This window comes from Sporothrix schenckii, assembly GCF_000961545.1.
Source record: "Sporothrix schenckii 1099-18 chromosome Unknown Cont47, whole genome shotgun sequence".
Taxonomy (NCBI): Eukaryota; Fungi; Ascomycota; class Sordariomycetes; order Ophiostomatales; family Ophiostomataceae; genus Sporothrix; species Sporothrix schenckii.
Genome location: NW_015971148.1, coordinates 2,713,893 through 2,738,530, shown reverse-complemented (window position 1 = coordinate 2,738,530; position 24,638 = coordinate 2,713,893). Strand labels below are relative to the sequence as shown.

The 24,638-nt window shown below is 54.1% G+C and overlaps 7 protein-coding genes across 7 annotated transcripts; 5 read left to right on the top strand and 2 right to left on the bottom strand.

Annotated features, from left to right (window-relative positions):
- Positions 1-441: 441 nt before the first annotated feature.
- Positions 442-1,614, top strand: SPSK_10986 (metallopeptidase MepB; the record flags this gene model as incomplete). Its single annotated transcript, XM_016737207.1, has 1 exon — positions 442-1,614. The coding sequence occupies one exon, from the start codon at positions 442-444 to the stop codon at positions 1,612-1,614; it is 1,173 nt and encodes a 390-aa protein (XP_016585435.1).
- Positions 1,615-2,785: 1,171 nt separating this feature from the next.
- SPSK_03166 (uncharacterized protein) lies at positions 2,786-4,783 on the top strand (the record flags this gene model as incomplete). Its single annotated transcript, XM_016730007.1, has 4 exons — positions 2,786-2,828; positions 2,892-3,508; positions 3,609-3,866; positions 3,953-4,783. The coding sequence occupies 4 exons, from the start codon at positions 2,786-2,788 to the stop codon at positions 4,781-4,783; spliced, it is 1,749 nt and encodes a 582-aa protein (XP_016585434.1).
- A 167-nt stretch (positions 4,784-4,950) lies between these two features.
- On the bottom strand, positions 4,951-6,365 carry SPSK_03355 (uncharacterized protein; the record flags this gene model as incomplete). Its single annotated transcript, XM_016730193.1, has 2 exons — positions 4,951-6,018; positions 6,093-6,365. The coding sequence occupies 2 exons, from the start codon at positions 6,363-6,365 to the stop codon at positions 4,951-4,953; spliced, it is 1,341 nt and encodes a 446-aa protein (XP_016585433.1).
- A 1,274-nt stretch (positions 6,366-7,639) lies between these two features.
- Positions 7,640-9,066, bottom strand: SPSK_03346 (protein pal1; the record flags this gene model as incomplete). The annotated part of the gene is made up of 2 exons (XM_016730184.1): positions 7,640-8,484; positions 8,580-9,066. 2 exons carry the CDS (start codon positions 9,064-9,066, stop codon positions 7,640-7,642), a joined length of 1,332 nt encoding a protein of 443 aa, XP_016585432.1.
- Positions 9,067-9,476: 410 nt separating this feature from the next.
- On the top strand, positions 9,477-10,006 carry SPSK_03668 (uncharacterized protein; the record flags this gene model as incomplete). Its single annotated transcript, XM_016730503.1, has 2 exons — positions 9,477-9,706; positions 9,832-10,006. The coding sequence occupies 2 exons, from the start codon at positions 9,477-9,479 to the stop codon at positions 10,004-10,006; spliced, it is 405 nt and encodes a 134-aa protein (XP_016585431.1).
- Positions 10,007-18,351: 8,345 nt separating this feature from the next.
- On the top strand, positions 18,352-19,849 carry SPSK_03324 (uncharacterized protein; the record flags this gene model as incomplete). The annotated part of the gene is made up of 3 exons (XM_016730162.1): positions 18,352-18,363; positions 18,443-19,545; positions 19,771-19,849. The coding sequence occupies 3 exons, from the start codon at positions 18,352-18,354 to the stop codon at positions 19,847-19,849; spliced, it is 1,194 nt and encodes a 397-aa protein (XP_016585430.1).
- Positions 19,850-22,292: 2,443 nt separating this feature from the next.
- On the top strand, positions 22,293-24,045 carry SPSK_03234 (PI phosphatase group protein; the record flags this gene model as incomplete). The annotated part of the gene is made up of 2 exons (XM_016730075.1): positions 22,293-22,477; positions 22,563-24,045. 2 exons carry the CDS (start codon positions 22,293-22,295, stop codon positions 24,043-24,045), a joined length of 1,668 nt encoding a protein of 555 aa, XP_016585429.1.
- Positions 24,046-24,638: the final 593 nt, after the last annotated feature.

Genomic DNA, 24,638 nt, shown 5'->3' with positions numbered 1-24,638 from the left:
TGCACTTTGTTGGGAGGCCTTTCTTCTTATGTTGTTCTTTTTCTTCGTTTTGGATACTTTGATGCTGTGCAGCTATATATTATTTAACGTTGACTTCCATGTATCCATTGACGTTGTCAAATGGCAATTCCAGTGATGTCTCGTCAGGGACAGGCGTTTGAACGCTAAAAGTGGGTCACTTCACACTACCGAACGAATAATCGGCCGAGTCGGCTCTAGCCTCGCCAGGCCCAGTTGGCGAAAAAAATCGCCCTCAAAAGATGACATGATCTTCAAGCTCTGCTAACAACAAGTTTACACACACTCAACCTGATCTGTCCAAACACAATGCGATCAGTCGCACGGATTCGTTCTTCGGGGCCGACTGCGCTGCGGGCGCGCGCCTCGCAAGCGATTTCAACACCTATACAATGTCGATTCCAACAGACCAATTCGTCGCCGATGACGGCATCAACCTCGACACACCCCTCCTCGTCCTTGTCCTTCTACCGAACTCGTCCGTTCCACAGCTCGGCCACTGTCACGACACCGTCTACGACCTCACCCCGCACGGCGGATGTTGTCCCCATATACGGCCAGGGCCCGCCGCCCAACGCGCCGGAACCGCAAGCAGGCACATCTGCCGAGAACACCAAGGAGGCGTCCACAAAGGCCACCGACCTCGTCCGCGACGCTGAAGAGCGCGCTATCCGCATCTCTCGGCGCAAGGCCCTCGCAGATAAGGTGAACGGAGCGAGCAGTAGTCGGTTCTGGAAGAATGCGAGCGTCGAAGAGGTCGGCGAGCATCTGGAGGTACGCCTCGACACGCGGGCAGTGCGGCACCCTACGACGAAGAAGATTATACAAATCCCTGCCCACAAGAAGATGCTGGCACATGCGCTGGCAACGGAGTGGGATCTGCTAGCGTCGGCCCGGCAGGCGACGCAGGGCCACCGGGTACCACTGACGTCGCTGGTGTGCCGGGCGATTGATCTGGAAGACGAGAAGACAGCGGCCGCTGGCGGAGGCGCCGCACCGATGCGAACCGCCCTGATCGAGAACCTACTGCGCTACCTCGACACGGACAGCCTTTTGTGCTGGGCGCCACCGGACGAGCTGGCGAGCCTGCACGGCATCGGCGGCGCGGCGACGCGCAATGTGGCAGGCCACGGCGAGGTGACACTGCGCCAGCTGCAGGAGCGCATGGCGGAGCCCATTCTTGCTTACATGGCGGCACACGTGTGGCCCGGGGTGGTAGTGGAGCCGGTGCTGGGCGGCGCGGACCAAGCCAGCCTACTGTTCCCGAAGCCGCACCCGGCCGAGACGCGCAAGGCGGTGGCGGATTGGCTGGAGAGCCTCAACGGCTGGGACTTGGCGGGTGTGGAGCGGGCGACGCTTGCAGGCAAGAGCATGGTGGTGGCGTCGCGGTTTGTGGCTGGCTGGTCGCAGACGGCAGTGCATCCGGCGCCTGCCAACGCGCGCAGCAGCGCGCTCTCCGTGGAGGCAGCCTATGCGGCCACCAACATGGAGACGGCGTTCCAGACGGCTCAGTGGGGCGAGGTGGAGGACACGCACGACGTGGACCAGGCAGACATGCGGCGGCACTTTGGTAGCGTGGTGCTGCTTGTGAGCTGAGCGAGGGGGGGGATACAATTCTGCTGTACAGAACAAACGACGCTGGGTGGCCTTATGCAGCAGGTGTCTCGGGATAGTGATAACCGGAAAGCAAACCCATCGCCCGACCATTAAACCACCGACGCTTCAGTCGTCTCATTCTTGTTGACATTCGACGGCTTGCTGCGGTATTTAAGCGTAGTGGATTCGGCAACCCTAACGCCCCAAATAACGTTCGCCGAGTCGCGCACCATGATCACCCGTCGCATCTACAGTTCAGGCCTGCCGCATTTGAAAAGGCTGTCCGGAGGTAAAGAACTTTGCAGTTGTTTTCCGTTTGAATAGCGAACAATCATTCCGATTCCCAATCTTCTCTGTCGCTGCTTTCACCACCATCACAGCGCTACCTTCGCGTATTACGTCGTAACGTAGTGCATACACAACACACAATAGAGAATCCGGTCTGTCCCGTTGGCGAATATAGCCAGGGGTGAATGTATTGCGCAGTAATGAGTTAGCTGCATCGCAAATACCGACAGACTGCAATCGTCTGCAGCGGAAAGCCGTTAGTTGAGAACTAAGCGTAGGTACAACATACTCCGTAGACTATCCCGAAAGCGTTGGCAGGATCGAGCCTTCCCCAGTCGATATGAGTACGTTGAATGGTTGCGTCGAAGCGAATTTCGGATGCTAGGCGCGGCAGCTACGATGGACGCAAACAGGACATGCCGTCCTCAAATGCGACTTCCCCGCCTGGGCCCCCCCTTTCCCGACTCGCCGAGGCGCACTATCCCGCCCTGGTCATCTCCGCACTTTGGCGATGTCCACTGGAAATATCCACTAAAATGGCGGAGGAAGGGGCAGGGGCAGCGGCTTCGCTCGGGTGGAAGTGACGAAAAGTGACGAAAAGCGAGGCTACGAGCCGCACAAATGCTCCGTTGCCTCCTCTTTTCATGGTGTCTCGTTTTGGTTTTGTCTTTTTTGTTCTTTTTTTTTTTTTTTTTCTCGTTCGTTATTTCTAGACCACCCCACGATCTTCTACCTACTCTCCCTCTCCCCCCCCCCCCCCCTCCGGTTTTCACCTTTCTCGCTGAAACGTTCCCGGCTTCTTGTTCTCGGGCATCCTCGCTCTTCGCACTTGAGGCCGTTGTAACCAGCAAACATCCGTGCAGTTCCGGTCAGCACAGCAGCCATGGTGTTCCATCCTCCGGCGTGGGTGCCGCAGTTGCCCATCGGTAAGGCAGACACGCGATCTGCTGCTCCCGGCATAGGATGAACGCTGACTGCCCTTTCTCCAGACCCTCCCGACTCGGTGACCATCGAGCAGTTTATGACCGACGAATCGTTTGGGCGCCGTTCGTTTTCCAAGAGCCGCCATCCCTTCACCTGCGGCCTGACCGGCAAGTCGTACAGCTGGGCGGAGATGACGCAGCGGGTCGATTTCCTGGCACGCGCCGTCGGCAAGCGGCTTGGCTGGCAGCCCGCCGAGGGGCCCCCGTGGGACAAGGTCATTGCCGTCTTCTCACTCAACGCCATCGACTACATGGCGGCCATGTACGTCGCACACCGCTTCTCGGGCATCAGCACGCCCGCCAACGCCGCCTACTCGTCCCTCGAGCTGCAACACCAGCTCACCACGTCCGGCGCCTCGGCCGTCTTCACCTGCGAGGCCCTGCTCGAGACCACTCTGAAGGCCACCCGCGCCGTCAAAATTCCCGACGACAGGGTGTACCTGATCGACGTGCCCGGCGCCCCCGATGCCGCCAAGAAAGCCGCCGCCAGCCATGTCACTGTGAACCAGCTCGTGGCAGAGGGTGCCAAGCTTCCGGCGCTTGAACCGGTCAAGTGGGTAAAGGGCCAGGGGGCGCGCCAGCCGGCCTTCCTCTGCTACTCCAGCGGCACCTCTGGACTGCCGGTACGTGGCGAACGCGGCGTCCGTTGTTGTGACTAATGCTGTTGTTGCTTCATTTCTGACTGTGATTTTTTTTTCGTTATCCTTTGTTCCTTTTTTGCAGAAAGCCGTCATGATTTCCCACCGCAACGTCATCGCCAACGTCCTCCAGCTCGCGGCGTACGAGTCGGTGGGTCGCAAAGCCGCCGGCGTCGACACACAGGTCGAGATCGGTCTGCTGCCCTTCAGCCACATTTATGGCCTGGTCGTCATCGCCCACGCCGGCTCCTTCCGTGGTGATCAGGTCATTGTCCTGCCGAGATTCGAGCTGGAGACCTTCCTCGCTGCTATCCAGAAGTACCGCATTCAGCAGCTTCGCATCGTGAGTTGTTGGCCCACCTCCGGCCCATCCCATCCGTGTCCGCTGCATTTGTTAACACGCCGCTTTCTCCTCCCCCGCCTCTCCAGGTCCCACCGATTGTCATCCGCCTGCTACGGACCCAAGATGTCTGCTCCAAATACGACTTGAGCTCCGTCCGATTCGTGTACACAGGTGCCGCGCCGACTGGCGAGGAGACCATCAACGACCTTCGCGCAATCTACCCCAAGTGGACCATCGGCCAGGGGTACGGCATGACGGAAACCTCCACCGTCGTATGCTCAACGAGTGAGCATGACACGTACGATCGCTCGTCGGGGTCCCTGGTCCCCGGCGTCAAGGCCAAGATCATCGGCTTTGACGGTAACGAGGTGACCAAGTACGACACACCCGGTGAGCTGCTTGTGCAGGGACCGGCTGTCGTGCTCGGCTACCTCAACAACGAAAAGGCCACCAACGAGACATTTGTCTTCCACGAGGACGGCCGCTGGATCCGCACCGGGGACGAGGTTCTTGTCACGCGCGCCCCGTCTGGCAACGAGCACTTGGTCGTTGTCGACCGCATCAAGGAGCTGATCAAGGTCAAGGGCCACCAGGTCGCGCCTGCGGAGCTGGAAGCCCACCTCCTGACCCATCCTGCCGTAGCGGACACGGCCGTCATTCAGGTGCCCGACGACAGCGCCGGCGAGGTGCCCAAGGCCTTTGTCGTCCGCTCAGCGGCATACGCATCAAAGCCAGAGGCCGACGTCGCTCGTGACATTGCAAAGCACGTCAAAGACCACAAGGCCCCGTATAAGTGGCTCAAGGGCGGTGTCGAGTTTATTGACATCATTCCCAAGAGTCCCAGCGGAAAGATCCTGCGCCGCTTGCTGCGTGACCAAGAAAGGGCCAAGGCACGCAAGGCCGGTTCCAAGTTGTAGGCTGGAAGGGTGGAAACGAGAGCGCGCGCCTGGTGGCCCTCTCAAGGCGGTTGGTTATGTATAGAACAAGAATAGTATAGTCTCTGGCAGTCCATGCCGCTTGTGTATTATGTAGCCAGAGCTGAGCACATCCATTTATCAATTTTGTTTATCGTCTCCGAGTCGCTTCATGTGAGCGCCGCATCTTGAACGATGCCACTGGAAAGGTACGCAACAGTCGTCCTGCCGGTTGCTCGTTGGCTGATTTCGTTCTCGTCGCTTTCGACCGTGGCCACCCACAGCGACGAGTCGGCAGGGCTGGTACTGCCGCCCTGTCGGCCTCCCCACAGATCCACAAGATCCACTGGAAGGCGCGTGAGGCAGATGTGGAGGCTACAATAGTAGTCGAGGAGCGTTTTGTACCTGGGTTCGATGCATTGTGCTCTAGCCAGCTCGTTGCAGCAGAGTCGAAACACATCCGGGCGGTCGATATGGCGTCGTTGCTGGAGAGCCGCGAGGGCGAGTCCATACGTAGCATCCGGGTCGAGAGTCTGTGGCTGAGAAGCTTCCTGTCGCTTGTTTGCACCACCCACGGTGCCGTCGTCAGCCGTAATAGTTTTGCTTCGTCCTTCTTCAGGTCGCCACGTAATCGTGCTGTTGAGGACGAAGATGAGTCGCTGGTTCGTGGCGTCTGATGAGAATGTACGCGCTTGGGCGGCAGCCAATGCTCGTAAACGACGCATCAACTGGCCATAGAGTTCATACAGCCGTCCACCGTTGCTCTGTAGACGCATCCACTTGAAGTGGTGGTCCATCTCTGTGAAGATAATGATACTCGGAGGTGCTGTTTGTTCTGCAGGAATCGGGTGGCTCTCTTGCCCTGCCTTATCCGCCACAATCCTTTGTCCAAGGCCTCCTTCTTCTTGTTGACGGTTGACAGTCGACCAAAGCCGCTGGAAGGGCATGCCTGCCTCCAGTTCATTCAGGACAGCTTCAAGGTCCTCGCGTCCGTAAACGCGAGATATCAAAATACGGCCGAGAATCGACGCCTTGGATGCAGAGGCGAGCCTTCGCTGCTCGGGCCCAGGATCGTCGTGGCTTGTTGCATTTGTGCCATTGTTCGATGTCACTGCCAGGGTGCCTTTCAAAACACCTTTCAAGAGCCGTATGACATGGGCAACAGGCAGCGTGGTGATCAATCGAGCCGTGGCGGACGTATTCTGGTACAAGTGCTTGACGGCCACCTGAAGCGATATCTGCAAGCATGTTAGAAGAGGTAGGAGGTGGTGGATAGAAAATCACAACGCGCCCACGCGTTCAGGCCGCCTACCACTATGCCGACGTCGCCTTCGGCACTGAGGCCGACCAGGCCGCCCGTCAATTCGCCGTCAATCCCACCGCCAAAGATGCGACTGTCCAGCTGAGCACAGCCGCTCGTGTAGTATTCCGATGCTGTTGCTGCTGCTGCGGTAGCGGCTGCATCCCCAGAGTTTCTTGCTTCTGGTTGCAACTGGTAGTCGAGATCGTGGTGGACAAGGCTGTGCTCACCATGGGCAACACGAGCCTCTTCACTTCGCTGGTCGACCACGTCAACTCGAGCCATTGACTGCCTGCTGTGGGATGGAAAGGTATTCATGGAGAGCTGCCACATGTAAGAATCCTCCTGACCAGCAGCCGGACTTTTGTACTTTGGTCCCTTGCCTCTAACACAAGCTTGTGGGCGGAGTCTTGCGTGTCGGGAGATCGGCCAGCTTCTGTGCAGGTTTATGAGCACAAGGTCGACCGGTCAGCTTGTTGCGCTGTCTGAAAGGGGCGGTTTCGTTCTCGTAATACAGATGGAACAATTGCACCGCGTGAAAGGAGGTGTCTGTGAAATTCCGTCAGGCGAGGAGTGTTGTGTATGTAGCACAGAGCCGTTGGTTGCACTTGCGTTTAGCTGCTTTATTAGTGCTTGCCTGTTTCGGCCATAGAGCTCACCCAATGGGTGAGGAAGCGAGCCACCGTCTCGCTCCTGCCGTTGATTGACATTGATCACCTTACCCCTAAAGTTTTCAAGTACAATATACTCTCACAAAGGAAAGCGTGAGCATTTATTCAGGGAAAGAGCATCCATCTCCCGTCTGTGCTACTTTGTACACATGAAAAAAAGCCCTCGCCAGAGCGGCCTTAACAAAATGTCACGTGTAAGTTCACCAGCACCCGCATTGCCTTGGATCAGGTGCATTCACGCATCAAATTACAAGAAAAGACAAGGCTATTCTTTATACATTCCAGATTCATTGCTATGTAGAATATTAACAAAGAAAGTTGGGAAGGAGTGACGGTGAGAGTGGAACCAAAACAAAGAAAAATATGAAAATCAAGTAGAGTGCAGAAGGCGACCAAAAAGAAATGGAAAGGAACGTATTGCAAGAAACAAAACGCCAGATTTCCTCCCAAAACGTGCCTATTTTTGTTAACCCGTCACGCAGATGTCTGTGACGAGTCGAAAAAGTAACAGCGAGATATGGTGGGCAAAGCGTGACCAAAAAAGAGCAAGGTGTGAGTACAATCTTAGCCGGCCTCGCCACCGGACCGCCTACGCTTAAGTTGCATATTGCAGCATGATGTGCATGGGCGATTTAGTTCGTTTCGCTCGGGGTATTTTTGGAGAGGTTCCCATGCTTCCTTTCTAGAAGAAAAGAGTACATAAGCCCCTATCCCTCCTCTTAGCCTCTTGTCTTCCCAGTGACAAGACTCCTTCTAGCAGGGCAACCTGGTTCGCCTCGGCTATTTGCCATTGTCTTGAGTCGTCGGGTTGCCACTGGCCTCACTTCCGCTGCGTTCAGACGTCCGGCAACTACCCCGCCTGGTAGCCCTCGCAATAATCCGGTCTCTCTAAGAGTCTTTGGCAATCGGAGGTGGAGGAGGAGGTGCCGGCCGGCGACCGCCCTTCAAGCTCTTTACCCGAGCAAGAAGGCTTGTCGGCTTTTGCTGAGATTCGTCACCGGCTCCACTAGAGATAACAGTTGTAGTAGGGTTCGCGTTGTCGCCACCCGGCGATCCTGTGGCAGTCGTGCCGTCCGTTGTGGACCGGCGCTCAAGACCCGGACCACGAGGTGGGCTCGATGGGCTTGGCAACGCCGCAGAGTTCTTCCTACGGACGGTAATGATATCCTCGCCCCGCTTAGGGTCGAATTCGTCAAAGGGGTCGGTGTCGTTGTTGTATCTGCCTGACGTCGCGCCAGCCGAGGCCGGCCCGCTGTCGGAGCTAAAGGCGCGGGCCGGGTGAGGCTCGCGTGGACCCCTGTTGATGCTCCGGAAGCGCTGTGCAAGGGACTTCTTCCGCTGCAGTGGGTTGTCCTGAATGTCTTGAGCCCGCTCAGCCTCGCGGCGCTGAATCGTCGTGCGTGCCGCCGGTGTGCCCTCAAGGAACGTTGAGGTTCCCAGTCCGAGGCTCTGGTCACCGTGGAGAGCAGTACCACGCTGCAGGGGATCAAAGACGCCGACGGGAGCAATCTTGCCGCTTGACACAGGCTGGTGGTTGTTGGAGAACTCTCTGAAAGCCTCATCCTCTCCCTGGCCCATGAAGGTCCGGTGGTCAGGCCGCTTGTTGATGGGGCCAGAGCCGCCAATGCTATTGTTGAGCGAGTCCTTGGGGAAAGCTTGCATAGGAGCGCGGCGGCTGCCCTTCCTGTTGCGGTGGGGATTCAACGCATCAAAGGGGCCGTCGTGATGGAAAACTACAATGTGGTTAGATTCTCAGTCAGGTCACATCCCATTTCTAACCATCCCACCGTTTGGCAGTGAGCAATCCAAGGTGAGAATGAGAACGTACCGTTGCCAAAGATGCTCGAGGCATCCATTTGGTCGATGATGTCGTTTCGACGGTGAGGCCGGCCCGTACCACGCTCACGCTGTTCCTGATCGCGTTTGCGTAGGTCACGGAGGACCTTCTCTTCTCTGGAAAGCGTCTTGTCATCGGGGGCAATGGATGATTCCGAGTTGCGACGTGCTCGAATTGGCTGGGAAGGGCGCCGGCCAGAGGAGCTGCTACCAACAGGTTCGCCCTTGGCGATGCCAATGGCCCCGGACTTTGGCTTTGTGGCCTCCTCCTGTGACTGCGACGGGCGGTGGTTGCCTGGAGCGGACTGCTGCGGCGGTGCGTTCTTAGCGCGAGGCGGCAGCGGCCCTCCACGGCCGCTACGGCTTGGGCGGCTGCCTGGCGGACCAGACGGACGTGGTGGACGGCTTTCCGAGAGCTTTCTGGCCGGCTCGCCGCTGTTCGTGGGAACAGCTGTATTCGGATCTTTGATTGCGGACATGGCTTTGTCTTCAACCGTGAGAGACGTCTGCAAGCAGGTTAGTCGCCGTTCTCAGCAGGTCGCTGTGCAAGACGATAGAAGAAGAAAAAGAAGGAAGAAGGGGGAGGGAAGTGGGTTTGGCAGAAGCAGAGGGAGTTCATAATAGGCGGTAAACAAAAACAACAAAGCTCCCAAAGAAATGTTTCAACGGGAAGGAGGGCTGGTGGCACCCGAAAAGGAAGGAACGAGGGGTCGCTGAACATGGTCCCGTGTACCGTGTATGACGCAAACGAGAACCCGTAAGGCAGCAACGAGCACTGCACAGTAAAATCGACGAATTCCAATAAAAAGAAATACATCATATACATGAAATATATAAAAATACAAATGATAAAAGGTGCAAGGCCACGTGACTTACAAATATATCGTCAATGGAGGACGACCGCTCCGCTGCTGGTCTAGCGGCCATATCGTCGAGGCTAATCAACAGGTTGCCGTTTGAGGATGACGAGGGTTTGTCGTTTGTGGGATCCAAGAACGGATTGCGCGAGACAGGTCGACCGTTGGACGTTGTCGACGGTGCAGGATCAAGAAATGGGGACGTTGGGCTGGGGATCGATGGCGAAACGGCACGCGTGCGGAAGGGGTTGTTGGAGGCGAGGTGCGACGTTGGGGCGTCTGCTAACAGAAGACGAATATGTAAGTAAGGTGTCGTTCAACGCGTCCAGAGTCTAAAAAAGAAAAGTAAAATCCGACAGTAGCAAGCTGATACTCCGGAGACGAAAGGCCACGAGCAGGCTTCGACAAGCTGAGAGAAGGCTGTGAGCCGAATGATATTTCGGCAATGAGAGACAGAAACGGTAAGAATCAGAGTTGGAGAGTTCGCAGACAAGAGAAGAGAATCGAAGGAAAGAGCGAAAAGTGCAAGGTCGGAAGTGTTTGGTCCAAAAAGGAAACGTAAAAGAAGGGACAGCAGGGCCAAAGCTGCACGTTTCCGTTGTGGATGTTGGATCCTTGGCAGGTCGGTTTCAGACAAGGTGGAATCCTGGAACAGACTGGGAATTCGATTGGCAAAATACCAGCGGTTAGGAAAAGGTGTTGCAACGGCAGCACACAGTCGATGACGAATGACAAGGCGACGGACAAAGATCTGAAAAACCTCGTCCCGAGTTGAGTGCCGTCAAGTGCCGTCGCTGGAGCGCGTTGGGGTTGCGTTTGGCGATGCCACGTCTGGCGATGGTGGTGGCGATACGAAGAAAGAACAACCGTGCCCAGTCGACTTGTTGTCTGTCGAATATGCAATGCCGTGGCTCGGTCGATATCTGCAGGCCGTGATCTCTTGGAGGCGCTCTGTTTTCGTTGACCTCGTCCGCGTCTGGGTTCTGTTTCTGTTCTCACACTTCTATGCTTGCTTTCGTTGCTTGCAGGTGGCAGGTTCTCAGGACACAGCAGCACGGCTCGGGCTGCACCCATATACATGACGGTCGGCAAACGATGCAATGCTCAGCAATGCGGCCAAGATCTGCTAGCCACACGCCACGCATGCACTTTGCCTATACACACACTATTCCAAACAAGACACGTACCTGGCTGGTCTGATAAGAAGTCCGACATGGTGAAAAGGAATGTGCGAGGAACAGGCTCGCACGGGAGGATTGCGTAGGTATAAGAGTCGAAATTAGGTGTTTTATCATGTGTCGGTTTCCCACGTACAAGAAATGCACGCACGCGCACACAATTACGCAGGGCGCTCTCGGTCAATACAGAAGGAGAGCAAAGAGGGGTGTGGAGAGATAGGGAGCAGAAGGGCGAACGGAGTCGATGTGGTATGTCGGAATCTTGTTTGGGGAAGGTCGTACGCGCCCTGTTGCGAGGAGACGGCAAGTCGGGAAAACTTGGTTTTGGGACTGGATAGACAAGGTCGTGCAGGGAGGACGAATTTCTGCGGACAAAAGAAGGGGATCGACAGCAGATATGTTGAGCCTTAACCGGGGCCCATGAGGGCGCAATAAAGAGACAGGGCAGCGAATAATCTAGGACCTGGGAGATGGAACTGAGCGATTGGGTCGTTGTGGCGGTCGCGCAATTGAGGGATAGAACTTGGCTGGATGGTGTGTGATTTTTCAAGTCTGAGAATCTATTGTCGAACGACCAAGGCGAGTTCGAACAGGGAGAAAAGAAAGCAGCGAGCGGTCGTAGAGAAAAGGGGTGCGGCGATGAAAAGAAGTGGGGTGGGATTGCCGGAAGGGGGGGGGGGGGGGGCGTGGGTATTTTCGTCTTTTTTTCTTTCTGATTTTTTAACGCCTTGAGACGACGACAATGTTTGCTTTGTGGCAGTAGCAGTTGGCACAAAGGGTTGGAAGATGCCCGGCGTTCTCGTCCGTGTCTTTTTCCGAGCAGATATGATGTAAAAATCGGAGCCTCTTTGCAAAAGGGAATACCAAGACCAGGGACCGTGACTAGAGAGGGGGGGTCGGTTTTCTGGGTTTCTGGTTCCTTTGTCGTCTTTAGTTCCTCAGGTTTCGACTCGATCGAAGAGTGGTGTCGGATGAGTTCTTTTAGTTGGCTGGGCACGGAGAGGACAAGCCACGGGATAAGGGGCAAGGCGATTGCGTGGCACAGCAGCACAGAGACGAGCTGAAGAGGGGAACGCGCAAAGGCAAGGGGCACAGGAAAACGGTGAAGAGGAATGCGCCGCACAGGGATTTCGCCTAATAGGTAGTCAAAGGACTAATAGGGAGGCGTTATGCAATGGTATGTCATCGACGTAATGACAAAGTACTGCTTTTTGTATTGCTGCTGTTTAAGGATGCATGATATAGATAGACGCGGGACAAGAAGAGGATTGGGGGAACGGAGACAGAAAAGAGAGGAAAGCCAAACAGGGGACGGGTTTAAATTGACTGGCAAAGCGAAAGGAGGCCCTGCATAGGAGGAAAAGAAGCGTGCGGGAGATGGGAAGAAAGACGGGGGAGGCAATTAATACGTCGTATTTTTCACGAGAAAAAGGGTAAGGCGGGCCCCAGAGAGTAGTCAGGAAGCTGGGGTTTCCGTTGTAATCAATTGATGGGGAGGAGCGAGGCACAACGAACAGGGCAAGGCAAGAGCGACAGGATGGAAAGAACCAAAAAGAAGATAGAGAAGACAATCGAAACGACCCAACGACCACATCAAGAAGCAACAGACATGTGCTCCGATGTCAGGAAGTCGGCACGAGGGAAAGAACCCCCCAAGAAGCCGCTGAGGAGCAAACGGTTCCAACGCCCATAGAGCAGAGAAGGCAAGATCGACGTCAGGTCCGTCGGGGCCAAGGAGGGCAGGAGGGGTCAAGGAAGGGGTAGCGCAACTCATAAACGGCAACGGCGTCCGAGAAGCAACTGGGCTGTGACGCTAACCGCCATGTTGTCTGCCCTCGCGGAGGGGAAGGAGCCACAAATAGGGGACCTAACATAAGTCGGTGGAGTGTTCCTCGTTCCGACATAATTCGGGGTTCATACGTCGCAATGTTCGCACGGGAAAGTGTGCTTCGGACGTCATTTTACTATTCCGCAGGGTGTACGACATACTCTGTACGCCGTGTTCCGCAAGGAACGAGGCAGTGCCAGGACTGCTCCTTCCTGAATAGTTCAGACAATCCGACGCTGAGGGACCTCCCGCAGCCTGACAGCTGGCGACGGCTGGTTGTCACCCGGCTCCACCACCAGACCAACCAATTGCCGACCGCCAATTCAACGCCTCTTCACCGCCAGAAGCGGCCAACTACCGGACCTCGAGAGGGGCGCTTCCGGAGCAGTTGTTTTCTCATTTCCTACCCGTATTGTCCCTGTCATCATCTCGCCTTTCAGCTTATCGCTGTTCCCCCCCGTCTTTGTTGGTTCTTGTGTGGTCTCCTCTGTGTTGCATAAATCTCGTATTCAAAACCGACCATTGGTAGGCTAGGCCGATCAGTTGTGTGATGACCGCGTTTCCGAGGCCAGGGTCTGGTCTTCCGGTCGTGGACCGAAAGCTTGTGGTCCCTCTTGAGAGTACTTCGTATAAAAAATAGCATGGAGTGGAATTGGCTAGGACAAACAGCCGTAAACTGTCCAGTTCAACAAAAACTTCGACATACGATCCAAAGGAACAAAAACCGATGAGACAGCCTAGTCAGAGACGGGGCAAAACCCGTAGGCACGTGCCATGTTCATTATATGCAGTAGATGACGGACGAAGTGTTGGGAAGGAAAGGTGTGCTTCCACTAGTAGTTGGCCGAGGGCTATCGAGAAATCGTTTCTTCAAGGAGGAGCTCGTCTTGCAGTCTCGATACGACACATACCACAAGTCAAGCTTTCAATCCGCAATCTACAATACTCCGAATATCGACCTTCTCTTATTGCGCGCCATATGAGACATATCTACTCCGTGCTAGTCCAGCACCTTTCTCGTTTTCTTCCTCCGCAAGCCCCATTCTCATGCCGACGTCGTATGAGAGTTTGCCAGGACAGACCTCGTGTCGGCCTGGAGTGAGAAGCAGACCATTTAGTAAGTCGTTTGAACCGAACCACAAAGATCAGTAGTAACATATCTACCTTTGTTGATCCACTACAAATGTCTTCCGTGCAAGGGGACACTATGGTGGCTCGCGCCAAGCTTTACGACCGGTTTCTTTAATATAAGCCGGGAACCAAAATCACTTTCGGGGCCGGAGAAAGGGCCGGGCCGGTATCTGGCCCACATCTCCGGCAGAGCTCCGTGCTGCAGGGAAGACTCCGGCTGCACTCTGAAGCCAGTCTCCGACCGTTGACATGTCACTGGTGGTTTCACGGTTGGGCACATAACTTTTCTCGATCATCAGCGATATCGCAAGAGGTATGTATCTCTTTGCATCGCGATTGGTTTCTTCTGTGGGCGAAGACAACTGAAAGGATTGCTTTTATTCGATTCGAGAAAACCACACGCTAAATATTGAAGAGAAATAGTCATGACAGCACTACGTTCCTACGAAGCCTTTTGTTCCTGTTAACTATATTCTCGTCAGGTGTATCGCAGCGGACAGGCATCAAGATGCTGTCTACTCCATCTCAATCTACGCGCTCTAACAACACGACTGAAAGGCACAACAATAAATGTTTGCCCGTTCGAGATTTACAGTTCGCGGATTTGCATATAGTTATTTACTTCCAAGCGTTGCCATTATACGGTCGTAATGGCACAGGAGACGAGCGCCGCTATCTGTGCAATTTAGAGATACGAAAACAAACCCAGGAATTGCATTAGGGCCATATGAAAATTGAATACGAAAATGAATAAAAGTAAAAATATAGATAGACCTATCACAGGGCTTTCAAGACAGTCATCGACTTCGGAGCATTCTCGTCCCACGTCTTCAGTTCCACTCGAGGACGTCAGCCAGAACATGAGTCTTGAAACGGCCTGCAACAAAGCCTTTTGCTCCTGCACATTCTGTGGGGTGTCGTAATTGAGCCGTCGCATGCAGCTTGAAACATACAAGCTGCGTATGCATGAACAATCCTGAAATGCCCGCACACATATAGCAGATCCTCTGGTTTATCCCGAATATATCCATGTTCACCCAAAATTATCCGACCTGGCCTCAGGGGCAAGCAAGAGCTTGATACCTTGCTTGCATTGAATTCAAATAGGACCCGAATTGACATACCTCTTGCAAAGGGCCCTGACGTCCATGCCATGTCAGGCCGTCGTTAATGACAACACAGCCTCTTCTGGGAGTCGTAACGCAGGGTAGTCCTCAATTCTTCTCTCTCTCCTGCGCTCTCCCAACCCGGGGGACACCAGAGGCAAATCTGTGTAAAGTATTCCTGCATACATGTATATGTCGTTTTCGAATTACTTTGCTGCCTCATCAATATTTTTTGCCCGAAAAGGAAATCAACATACGTAGATCTACTGACAGGAATGCTTTCTTTCTGTTGACGGGCCACTTTCACGCGGACACAGGGATCTATCTCCACACGCATAACGGTGAGTTCGAAGCTCTGGATCAAATGCCCAAAAGAACTGCTGAGTGCATAAGCTTTAGTGGAGCCACTCCTTGGTTAAGCTTGGTTGTGTCAAATATTGCATTCCTGCATCCATCTCAGCCAAGCCTACAGGAAGCTCGATAGCTTTGTAGGTCGACAAATTTGATAACCCACTGGTTAATGATAAGCATGCACTTTCGACTGGACACTCACCACGTTGTCCGAACACTGTCTGGTTCAACGTCCCATTGCAACTTGGCCGCCTTGGGCTTGTCATTTTGGGCTCCCTAGCCGATCCTGGACGACCATCCCGAGAAGCGCGACGCTGTCCTGCACGCTTATTCGTGCTACGTGAATATACAGTCACAATAAGCCTGCCACGAGCGCGGGCCTCAACGTAACCTCTTACGCAACTCCCTTCGACCTATCGTTGTCCGTCACTTTCGTCGCTCCTTTTTACTTTTCCCTCCCGTACGGACTACCAATAACCGTCTCGTTTCGAAATATGTAGAGCCCCTCTACAGACACCAACCAGGTTGAAGCGGGGCCCTTTCAATTATGCAAATGTATGTCGTATGTTGCTGCCCGTTTTCAGTTGTCCCTACTTTACATCCAAGCACACCAGCCTACCAAAACCCAAGGGATGCCGTCGATGCCGGACACGGCGGACGCTTCTTTTCAAAGACAAAGAGCGTATCCTTTGTTGGCATCCTTTATGAGTGCCCTAAACAGGCGCGGTAAGATACTACACTATCTTACAATGTCCAAGTTGCCCACAGGACTCACTAGCAGCTTGTCAGTCTCCGACTTGCCGCCTTGGCAGCAGATGACGCCCTCGCTACGACAGCGGTTGAGGTCTCGTGCCAGGTCCGGAAGCGTCTGCCTGCCTTCTCGCTTGGGTGTCATTTGTTTCTCTCAGTACTTTCCACAGTCCTTTATTGGTCCCTAGGATTTACTTCTCCTTTTTCCGAGGGCACGTTGCCCCAAGGTTGTCCCAGATCGCCTTGTCTCAAAGCCCCGCCGGCTTTGCTGGCAGTAATACAGTGCGCATATCTAGGGTGTGCACGAGTAATCAACAAGCAATTTTGCAGTAATCGCACAGTACGAGTTTCTCTCAGCCGCGCCGTTTGCTTCGAACAACCTTTGAAGCACCACCCTTTCATTCAGTTTCTTCCCTCCGCAGCTGGACTACTTGGAGCTGTTCGTTCCTAAAATGGCTTGCAACATACAGCCACTCTCCAGATGGGACCTGTCTGTTCTCTCTTTTCTTCTTTGCAGTGCTTCATCAAGTACAAGTTTGATGCAGGCGTCCTAGCCCTCTCGCCCTGTCCCAGTCTCATATTGAGCTACAATGCGAGCCCATCTTAATGTTCAGTCTTTGTGTTAACATACCGTACGCCATGGCCTGGCCCCACCACACCTTCCATGTGTCTCGCTCCTTCCCTGCTAACGCTAGCCTCCCCGGTCAGCGTCTAGCCGCCTTAACCTCCTACCAGCGAAACAGCCACTACCCAAACGACCTTGCCTCCCAGTCTACGCGAGCCTTTCTTTTACTGGCTGCCCAGCGACGGTCCGGGCGCCTCGCTCGCTCCTGCTCATTCTACGACATATGTCTCTTACGGCCCCTTTCTCGTTTGACCGTTTGTCGACGGATAGCAGGCCACCTCCTTCCAGTGACGCACAACAGATCAGCGTCACATTTTGTCTCCTTCCCGGAGCTTCCAGACGAGGTCCTTTCTTTCCTTGTTTTATATCCTCGACGTACAAAAAAATACCTCCAAAATACGCTAAGAAAGAGATTCGAGGCCTCTCGGCGAGCCGGCCGCTTTATCTTACCATTTCCAATCTCACCGAACAAACAGTGAGGTGGAACGTTGCGATCGGAACAAAATAGCAAAAGCAAAAATAGTCCAATACTTGTCGGATCTTGCGAGAGCGCGGGCGTAGATCCGTCTAGGCTCTGTCCCAGGCCTCGGTTGACCGCCATTGGCACAAGGTCTTGGCCTTTTGCCTACTCTCGGGGGGCTCCTGCCGTATTACTTCCTGCCTTTTTGCCTTTTATTTTCGCCTTGGCCTCGCCACCACTCAGCTTTCTTGCGTCGCTCTTTCCGTCGACCACCTATTTGCCCTTCATTATTTCCTTTTTAGCGGCATACCACAACTGGTCGTAGGCTCTTTCCTCATGTACGGAGCCCACCCCTTCCCCTCCGACCCCCAATAACCGTCCTTCCCGAAACTATCGTCCCACAGCCTCTCACTTCGCTCTCTTTTGCCTCGTTATAGCCCGCTGAAGCCCAAAAACTACCCGCCCGGCCTGGCCACCAAATGCCAGTGACTGGATCAATCAAACCCCAACACACTGCACGCTAAAACCCGTCAGTGTCAGGTAGCAAAGCCCAAAATTAGCACCTGATTTTCAGACCCCCCCAAAACCCAGCCCATCCTTACAAACCCTCTTTTCCCACGTCTGCCTCGCCCTTTTCCCGATTCTCTCCCTTTTCCTCTCCATTCCGCCCTTTTTCTCAACTTCACACCCTCAATCCACCGCCGCTGGGCTGCATCGCCGCACAAGATCCACGATCCGCATACGACGACTTCATTTCCATAATCCGTTCTTCAAATGTAGGTGTCTCTTTTCGTCGCGGCTCAAGAGATAGTCTGTGGTTTTGCGCTGTGTTTTACGAGTCACGCTCTTCTCTCTGTCCTTTTGTCCTGGCCTTTTTTGACATCCATGGCCATCTCGCTTCACCGCCGCTTCGACCCTCGAGGCGAACTCGGCTCCTAAAGCACTTGATTGTTCTTGTCAGGCCAGGGAGGCACCTCACGGAGACGTCCTTGCCGTAATGACGACCATCGCCGTTCGTTTCCGATTTTTATGAGCTGCCGAGTCCCCAAACACTCGCCGCCCTTGCCTTATCCTGCCTCGCCCTTCGTTTGTCTTGTGCCACGACTGTTGTGTCATCATCGTTTACGCATGTCATGCTTGCTTGACAATAAGCACCACCACCTACCTATTCACTCGCTTGTCATTTATACTGCACCTCGTTTTGTCTTCTCATCTCCCCTTGCTTACTCCCCGACCTGCTTATCTTCCCCTGTCTTTTATTTGTGTCTAGCTTTGGTCCCCCAATATTGGTCAGCGGAGTCTGCCTCGTTGCCTCGTGGATCTGGCCCTAAAATCCAGCCCAAAAAGCACCGTCTCAAAGAAAATCATCTCGTCAACTAACAGACTTTCTTCTCCATTAGCACCGAAGCATATATTTTGATCTTAATAAACCTACACACCCCTAACGACCTCGCCTGCTCGAGGATAACTCCGCAAAGATGACGACCATGGTAAGCGTCTCCGTCCTCATCCCACCGACTGCACTTCGGCCTCGTAATGGAACTAACCGCGTCCTCGTCCTCTTGACAGGATCTTCGCGTCGGTAACAAGTACCGCATTGGCCGCAAGATCGGCTCGGGCTCATTCGGTGATATCTACCTGGGCACGAACATCATTTCTGGCGAGGAAATCGCCATCAAGTTAGAGAGCGTCAAGGCCAAGCACCCCCAGTTGGAGTACGAGGCTCGCGTCTACAAGTCACTGGCTGGCGGCGTCGGTATCCCCTTTGTCCGTTGGTTCGGCACTGAGTGCGACTACAATGCTATGGTTCTCGATCTGCTCGGCCCTAGTCTGGAGGATCTCTTTAACTTCTGCAACCGCAAGTTTTCGCTGAAGACGGTCCTGCTTCTGGCCGACCAGCTTATTTCCCGCATTGAATACATCCACGCCAAGTCGTTCATCCATCGCGACATCAAGCCCGACAACTTCCTCATGGGCATTGGCAAGCGTGGCAATCAAGTCAACGTTATTGACTTTGGTTTAGCCAAGAAGTACCGCGATCCCAAGACGCACTTCCACATCCCCTACCGTGAGAACAAGAACCTGACCGGCACGGCACGTTATGCCTCGATTAACACCCATCTCGGTGTCGAGCAGTCCCGCCGCGACGACATGGAGAGCTTGGGATACGTGATGCTGTACTTCTGCCGCGGTTCTCTGCCCTGGCAGGGCCTGAAGGCTGCTACTAAGAAGCAGAAGTACGACAGAATCATGGAGAAGAAGATGACCACCCCCACGGAGGTGCTTTGCCGCGGTTTCCCCAACGAATTCGCCATCTACCTGAACTACACACGCTCGCTCCGCTTCGACGACAAGCCCGACTACAGCTACCTGCGGAAGATCTTCCGCGACCTGTTTGTCCGCGAGGGCTTCCAGTACGACTACGTCTTCGACTGGACTGTGTACAAGTACCAGAAGAACGCTCAGGCCATTGCCCAAGCTGCCGGTGCTGCTGACGACAAGCAGCAGCGTACCGACGCTGCTACTGGCCAGCAGACTCCAGCCGGTGCCATCAAGCCTGGCCAGAGCGCCCAGATGGTCTCGGGTGGTCGTCCTCGCAACGCCAAGATGATGGGTGCTGCTGGCGTCGATGCTCATGATGCCAGCCGCGGTGCCGGCCCTGGTGACCGGATGTGAGTTGCGCCCACCAAGCCCAACGCAACCAATATTCCTTGTAAGGGATCCTACTTTCTTTCCCTTGTTTCTGCCTTGTCAAGATATTTTGGGAGGTAGCGGGGCTAGGGGTGATGCCCGGCCGTTCTACGGCCACTGAACATGGTTTTACAATGCGGTTTCTGGCCGTACTTTCATGTGGCCGTCTGAGAGCCATTTTTGCTAACTAAGTGTTGCTCTATTAGGCTGCGCTCATCTTCCCGGGGCCAGCAGCAGGGTAGTGGCCAGGGTGGTCTCTACGGCCAGGGCTACGGGGCTCAGTGATGAGTGATATTGTGATTAGGTTGGCCCTTGGTGACCGCCGAATGGGACGGACCAAGGGCCTGGCTGTATGATCAAGCACTCCACTCAAACCAAATTTCGGCATAGGACATTTGGTCCTTTTAACCATCTCAGTTGGTTGCCGCAATCCCCTCCACCCAACCCTGTCGCAGCATGTTTTTTCTTTATTCTTTTGCCCCGTCATTTTCTCTTTTTGTGCTTGGCTTCCCAGACCTTCTATGTCTGGAACAATATTTGTTTTATCGATACCGGTTCCTGTGGTGTGTGTAAGGCTTCGTCAGTTGGCGAAGCATGCGCTGCTCACTACCACGGAAAGAAGGTAGAAGTGCCTGGCGTCATTCGAGCGAGCTTCGTGCAATCCTCTGCTTGAGTTCAGCTTCACCCATCACGCTGTCGCCTTCTCCGTCACCTCTGCCGCATTGGCCTTACGGCAACGACAAAACAAATTTCTCGCCCAAATCGTGTTCGACAAAATTCCCACCTGCTGTCAACACTCGGGTGCGCACACTTGCGATTTTCTACGGATAGCTGCCGATCTATCTCCTTCCCCAGTGCTACGTTTTGATTGCGTTGAACCTTTGCTGCTCGACAACATCAAGCCGTGGCGATGTCCGACGGGGACAGTTGGTAGTTGGTTCAGCTCATTATCGCAAGACGATGACTACTCGGATGAAGAGGAGATGAGGACTGTCTTTGAGTATCAGCATTCCTTGCCACGAGGCAGTTCTATATCAGAATTCCTTTATCCCCGTCGACCATTGTGTTGAAGAACTACCAGCCAAAAACCATGATTTACACTACCCCTTTCCCCATTCACCACCTTTTCCCCGTTTCCATCATGTTATGTTTGTCACCTCCCCCACACTTTGATGCATGATTTCTTTCTCTCTCTGCTTTCTGTTTTTGCTTCTATTTTTTTTCCTTACAAGCTTGTCGCTGCCTCTCATTTCGCACTGTTATCATGGCTTACGAGTTCTGTTTTTTCTTTCACTTTCCTTTTATACTGCTTCTTTGCTTGGCATGTCGCTTTCCAGTCCGCTTGTGGGGAGGTAATAGCTTTTATCATGGGGACGAGGGGAACGTTTTACAAGACTACGGCGTGCGGATGATTCAAATTGTAAGAAATTTAAGATTTAGACAAAGGTGTTCGGCGGCAGCGACCTGGGAGGAAGGGGAAGCTGGGACAGAAGGTGGCGACAGGTCTTGTCCAAGGTACTCTTTTGTATCGTCAAACGACGTGCGCGAGGATCAACCTAGACAGTCACCTTGTGCCTTAATGTGGGAAGGTCGTCGGCCGGCGTGCAGAAAGTGAGAATGGGGCGTCCTGATATAAGGGGAGTGTCTACTCACAAAAGGAGGCTGTGGTTATTATTCTGCATCTCTTGGCCGTGGCGAGTGGGACAGGATCGCAGGATTCTAGGCAATGCACTTGCCGGTGCCGAAAATTCTGTGTCTGCTCGTTGGGCAGTTCTACCCCCTTGCATAGTATCTTAGTATCAAAGCAACAATTCACTTCATTTCTTACAAAGTTCTGATCCTGCTGATGGACATGAAATTATACGTTAAGGTATCGTGTATCAACATGTAGTCGTGGAGTATTGTGCACGTGCTGTTATACGTCCTCGGTCTTTCTTGCCGTCACTTGAACCTGATCGTGGTTTTTATTGTCGGCTGAGCAAGTCTAGACGTTCGTTCTTTCTGCAGCGAGCCAAGACATGATGTGTTCCAGGCAGCGCTAGAGCCAACAGGATTGAGCAGCTGCCAAAAACGCGGCACGTGGTGGGAAATGGAAGGCGCACATGGTGCTCGAATGATTCGGATAAGAAACAGCAAGAGCGAGGCAATAATAAGACGCAAGAAACAAAAAAAGGAAAGAGGCAAATCTGGGGCATGGTACAAAACCAGGCAACACCGCACATTGTGTGTCCTGCAAAATCCCCTCATTCTTCCTCCGCCAATTCGGTTTGCTCGCACAACAAAAACTCAGCCCCGTCATTCATCGCCATCTAGCTCGCAGTGCCCCACAAAAATAGGCGCCCACCTCTATTCAATTCCGGCCCTGGACCCATACGTCTGGCCCATTAGGGCGTTTGGTGGGAGCCGAACTTGGCGGGGGAAGCTGAGCTCCAAACTTCAAAAGCAAACAGCAGGGCCCATTGACTGAGAAATCAGGACCTGGCAATAGTAGCTCACGACCCCAAAGAACGACGAAACGACGAAAAACCAAAAAGGAAATCATCTAGCATAGAGAACACCTCCTCACCGAGCCCAGGAAGGCAGCGAAGCGACACGAGAAAGGGTTGATGAAACAGCTGCGAACACGGCACGCCCATCCCGCCTTGTTCAGCCTCCCTTTCGTGCACCCATTTGCCCAGGCTCTTCATTCCTCTTCGTCACATCCATTGCCCGACTCTGCCCACCGATAATGGCCCGAGACTGGCGCAACACTGGCAACATGGTCTCTATTCCAACACTGGATCTGCTGCTGCTCACATTCAATTGTGCAAAGGCGCCCATCAATGTTGCCGACTTCGCAGGGCACCTACAGCATGCGTTGTCCGACCATAGTGCGGCGTCAAACACGTCCTTGCTGCCAGACCTGATCGTCTTGTGAGTCGCTTTGGGAGATCGCAGCGGCCCAATGGCTGGCATTGCACGTAACAACACGTAATTAACCGTTTTGTTTACCTTGCAGCTCTCTACAGGAAGTGGCACCTCTTGGCCATGCCTTTGCCGGCTCCTACTTTCTCAACCCCTTCCTCCTGCGGTTCGGCGATGCGCTGACCCAGGCCGCTACACAAATAGAGGGCTACGAATTCAGCAACGACGGCGAAGAGGAAGATCACAATGCGGGCGAGACTCGAACATCAAAAGGCCCCAAGAAGCCATACCACTTCATCCACCAGGCGCACGTTGGCATGACAGCCATTCTGATGTACGCCCGTGATCCGTCAGCCATCAGCAACATCCAGGTCGCACACTGTGGCTTTGGTGTAGCCGACTTGGGCAACAAAGGCGCGGTTGGCCTGAGAATAGCTTACGAAAAGAAAGGCAGCGACGATTCAGTCGGCTCTTCGCCCAGCGAGCTCACGTTTGTTGCTACACATCTGGCCGCAATGGAGTGGAACGTCCAGCGACGCAATGCCAACTGGCGCAGCATTGTTGCCGGGCTGACCTTTGGCAACCCAAACGACGTGCTTGCCGACGTTCCGTCACGCGAGGCCGCCGCCGCGCTCGGCCGTGGCCGCCAGGGCCGGATCCACGACGAAGCAGCAAGCACCCCACGCTCCGCCGAGGAGGAAGCTGAGGCGGCTGCGGCAGACGCGGCTGGCGATGACGCCTGGCTCCTTCTAGGCGAGCGACAGCACGAAGTGGATCTCCGCCGCCAGCTGCACGACCTCTCCATTTTCCGGCCCGACAGCCTACTTTTTGTTGCCGGCGACCTCAACTACCGCATCGGCGACACGCGGCCTCCCGCTGATGCCGAGTTCCCCACCGCAAGCACGTGGTCGAAGTTCCTTGAGCGAGACCAGCTGACCGAGGAGCGGCTTGCTGGGCGTACATTGCACGGGATGAGCGAGGCGCCCATCGCCTTCCCACCTACGTACAAGTACGACATTCTCAGTGACGACGACATTGCCGACGGCGTGGTTCCCGACAACATTGCCGAAATCCGCGAGCATGCAGAGTCGGGGTCTCCGAATTCCGCTCCTCCGGTCCCGTGGAAATACGCAACGCACCGCTGGCCCAGCTGGTGCGACCGCGTCCTCTATCTGGACGTGCCTGTGTGGGTAAAGGCGCAAGCTGACCCCGACACTGCAGCCACCCCGGAAGTCAAGGTCACTTCCTACAAGCCGCTGCCGCTCATGCGCACCAGTGACCATCAGGCCGTGTACTTCCGCGCTCAGGTCCCCCTGCTCGGCAAGCCTCAGGGGCACCCTGAGGAAGACGTGGCAGTCTCCGACGGCGAGTCGGAGAACGAATCGATCGACCCACGTGTCCGCCTTCCTGTGGCCATTGACATTGACGCCTGGGCCCGTCGTGCTCGTGCCCGTAACCGGGAGCGCGTTGCCGGCGGGGGTATGCTGTTGTTCAACACCCGGGCCGGCGCTGCGGTCATGGTCACAACGCTTGTAGTCGTCGTGGGCCTCTACTGGGTGTGGGTGGGCTGGTTATAAGGCATGGCTATTAAGAGGCTGGAGAGACAGTAATGATTTAGCGGTGCATGTGCTTATGCTGGGTGTTTTATATTGTTCTGTTTTGCTTGCGGGGCGGCATGCGGTGTGTTTTTACTTTGTCCGTTTCTGCACGATCATATATAACGCTCTCATGTCGGGAAGTTCTGTCTGTTTTGTGATGTTTCAAGTGCCAGGCGGGCTCTTTTACCATCCGTGTTTTCATGTTATAATAAACTTTCATGATCACTTTATCTGTTTTGCGGAAGGGTGCCAGGACATATTCATTTTGTTGGTTTATGCACTTCTACTCTTTGCTTTTTCTCGATACGCATTGATACAGACATCGCCTTTGATAACAAGAAAAACAACAATAACAAATAAATACAATAAAAATGATTTTAAATTCTAGTAATGTAGGTAAATCAACCTTTTTTGTTTTAATTTATTGGAAAACTCAGGGTAGTGTTACTGGTAAATCTAGTCGGAAGTCACGTCTTGGGCCACCCATCTACGTACATAGTGCCCGACACAGTTATCACCACGTCATGCTGGTCGTTGCAATAAATGTTATTATAAACGTTAATAGTTAGCTT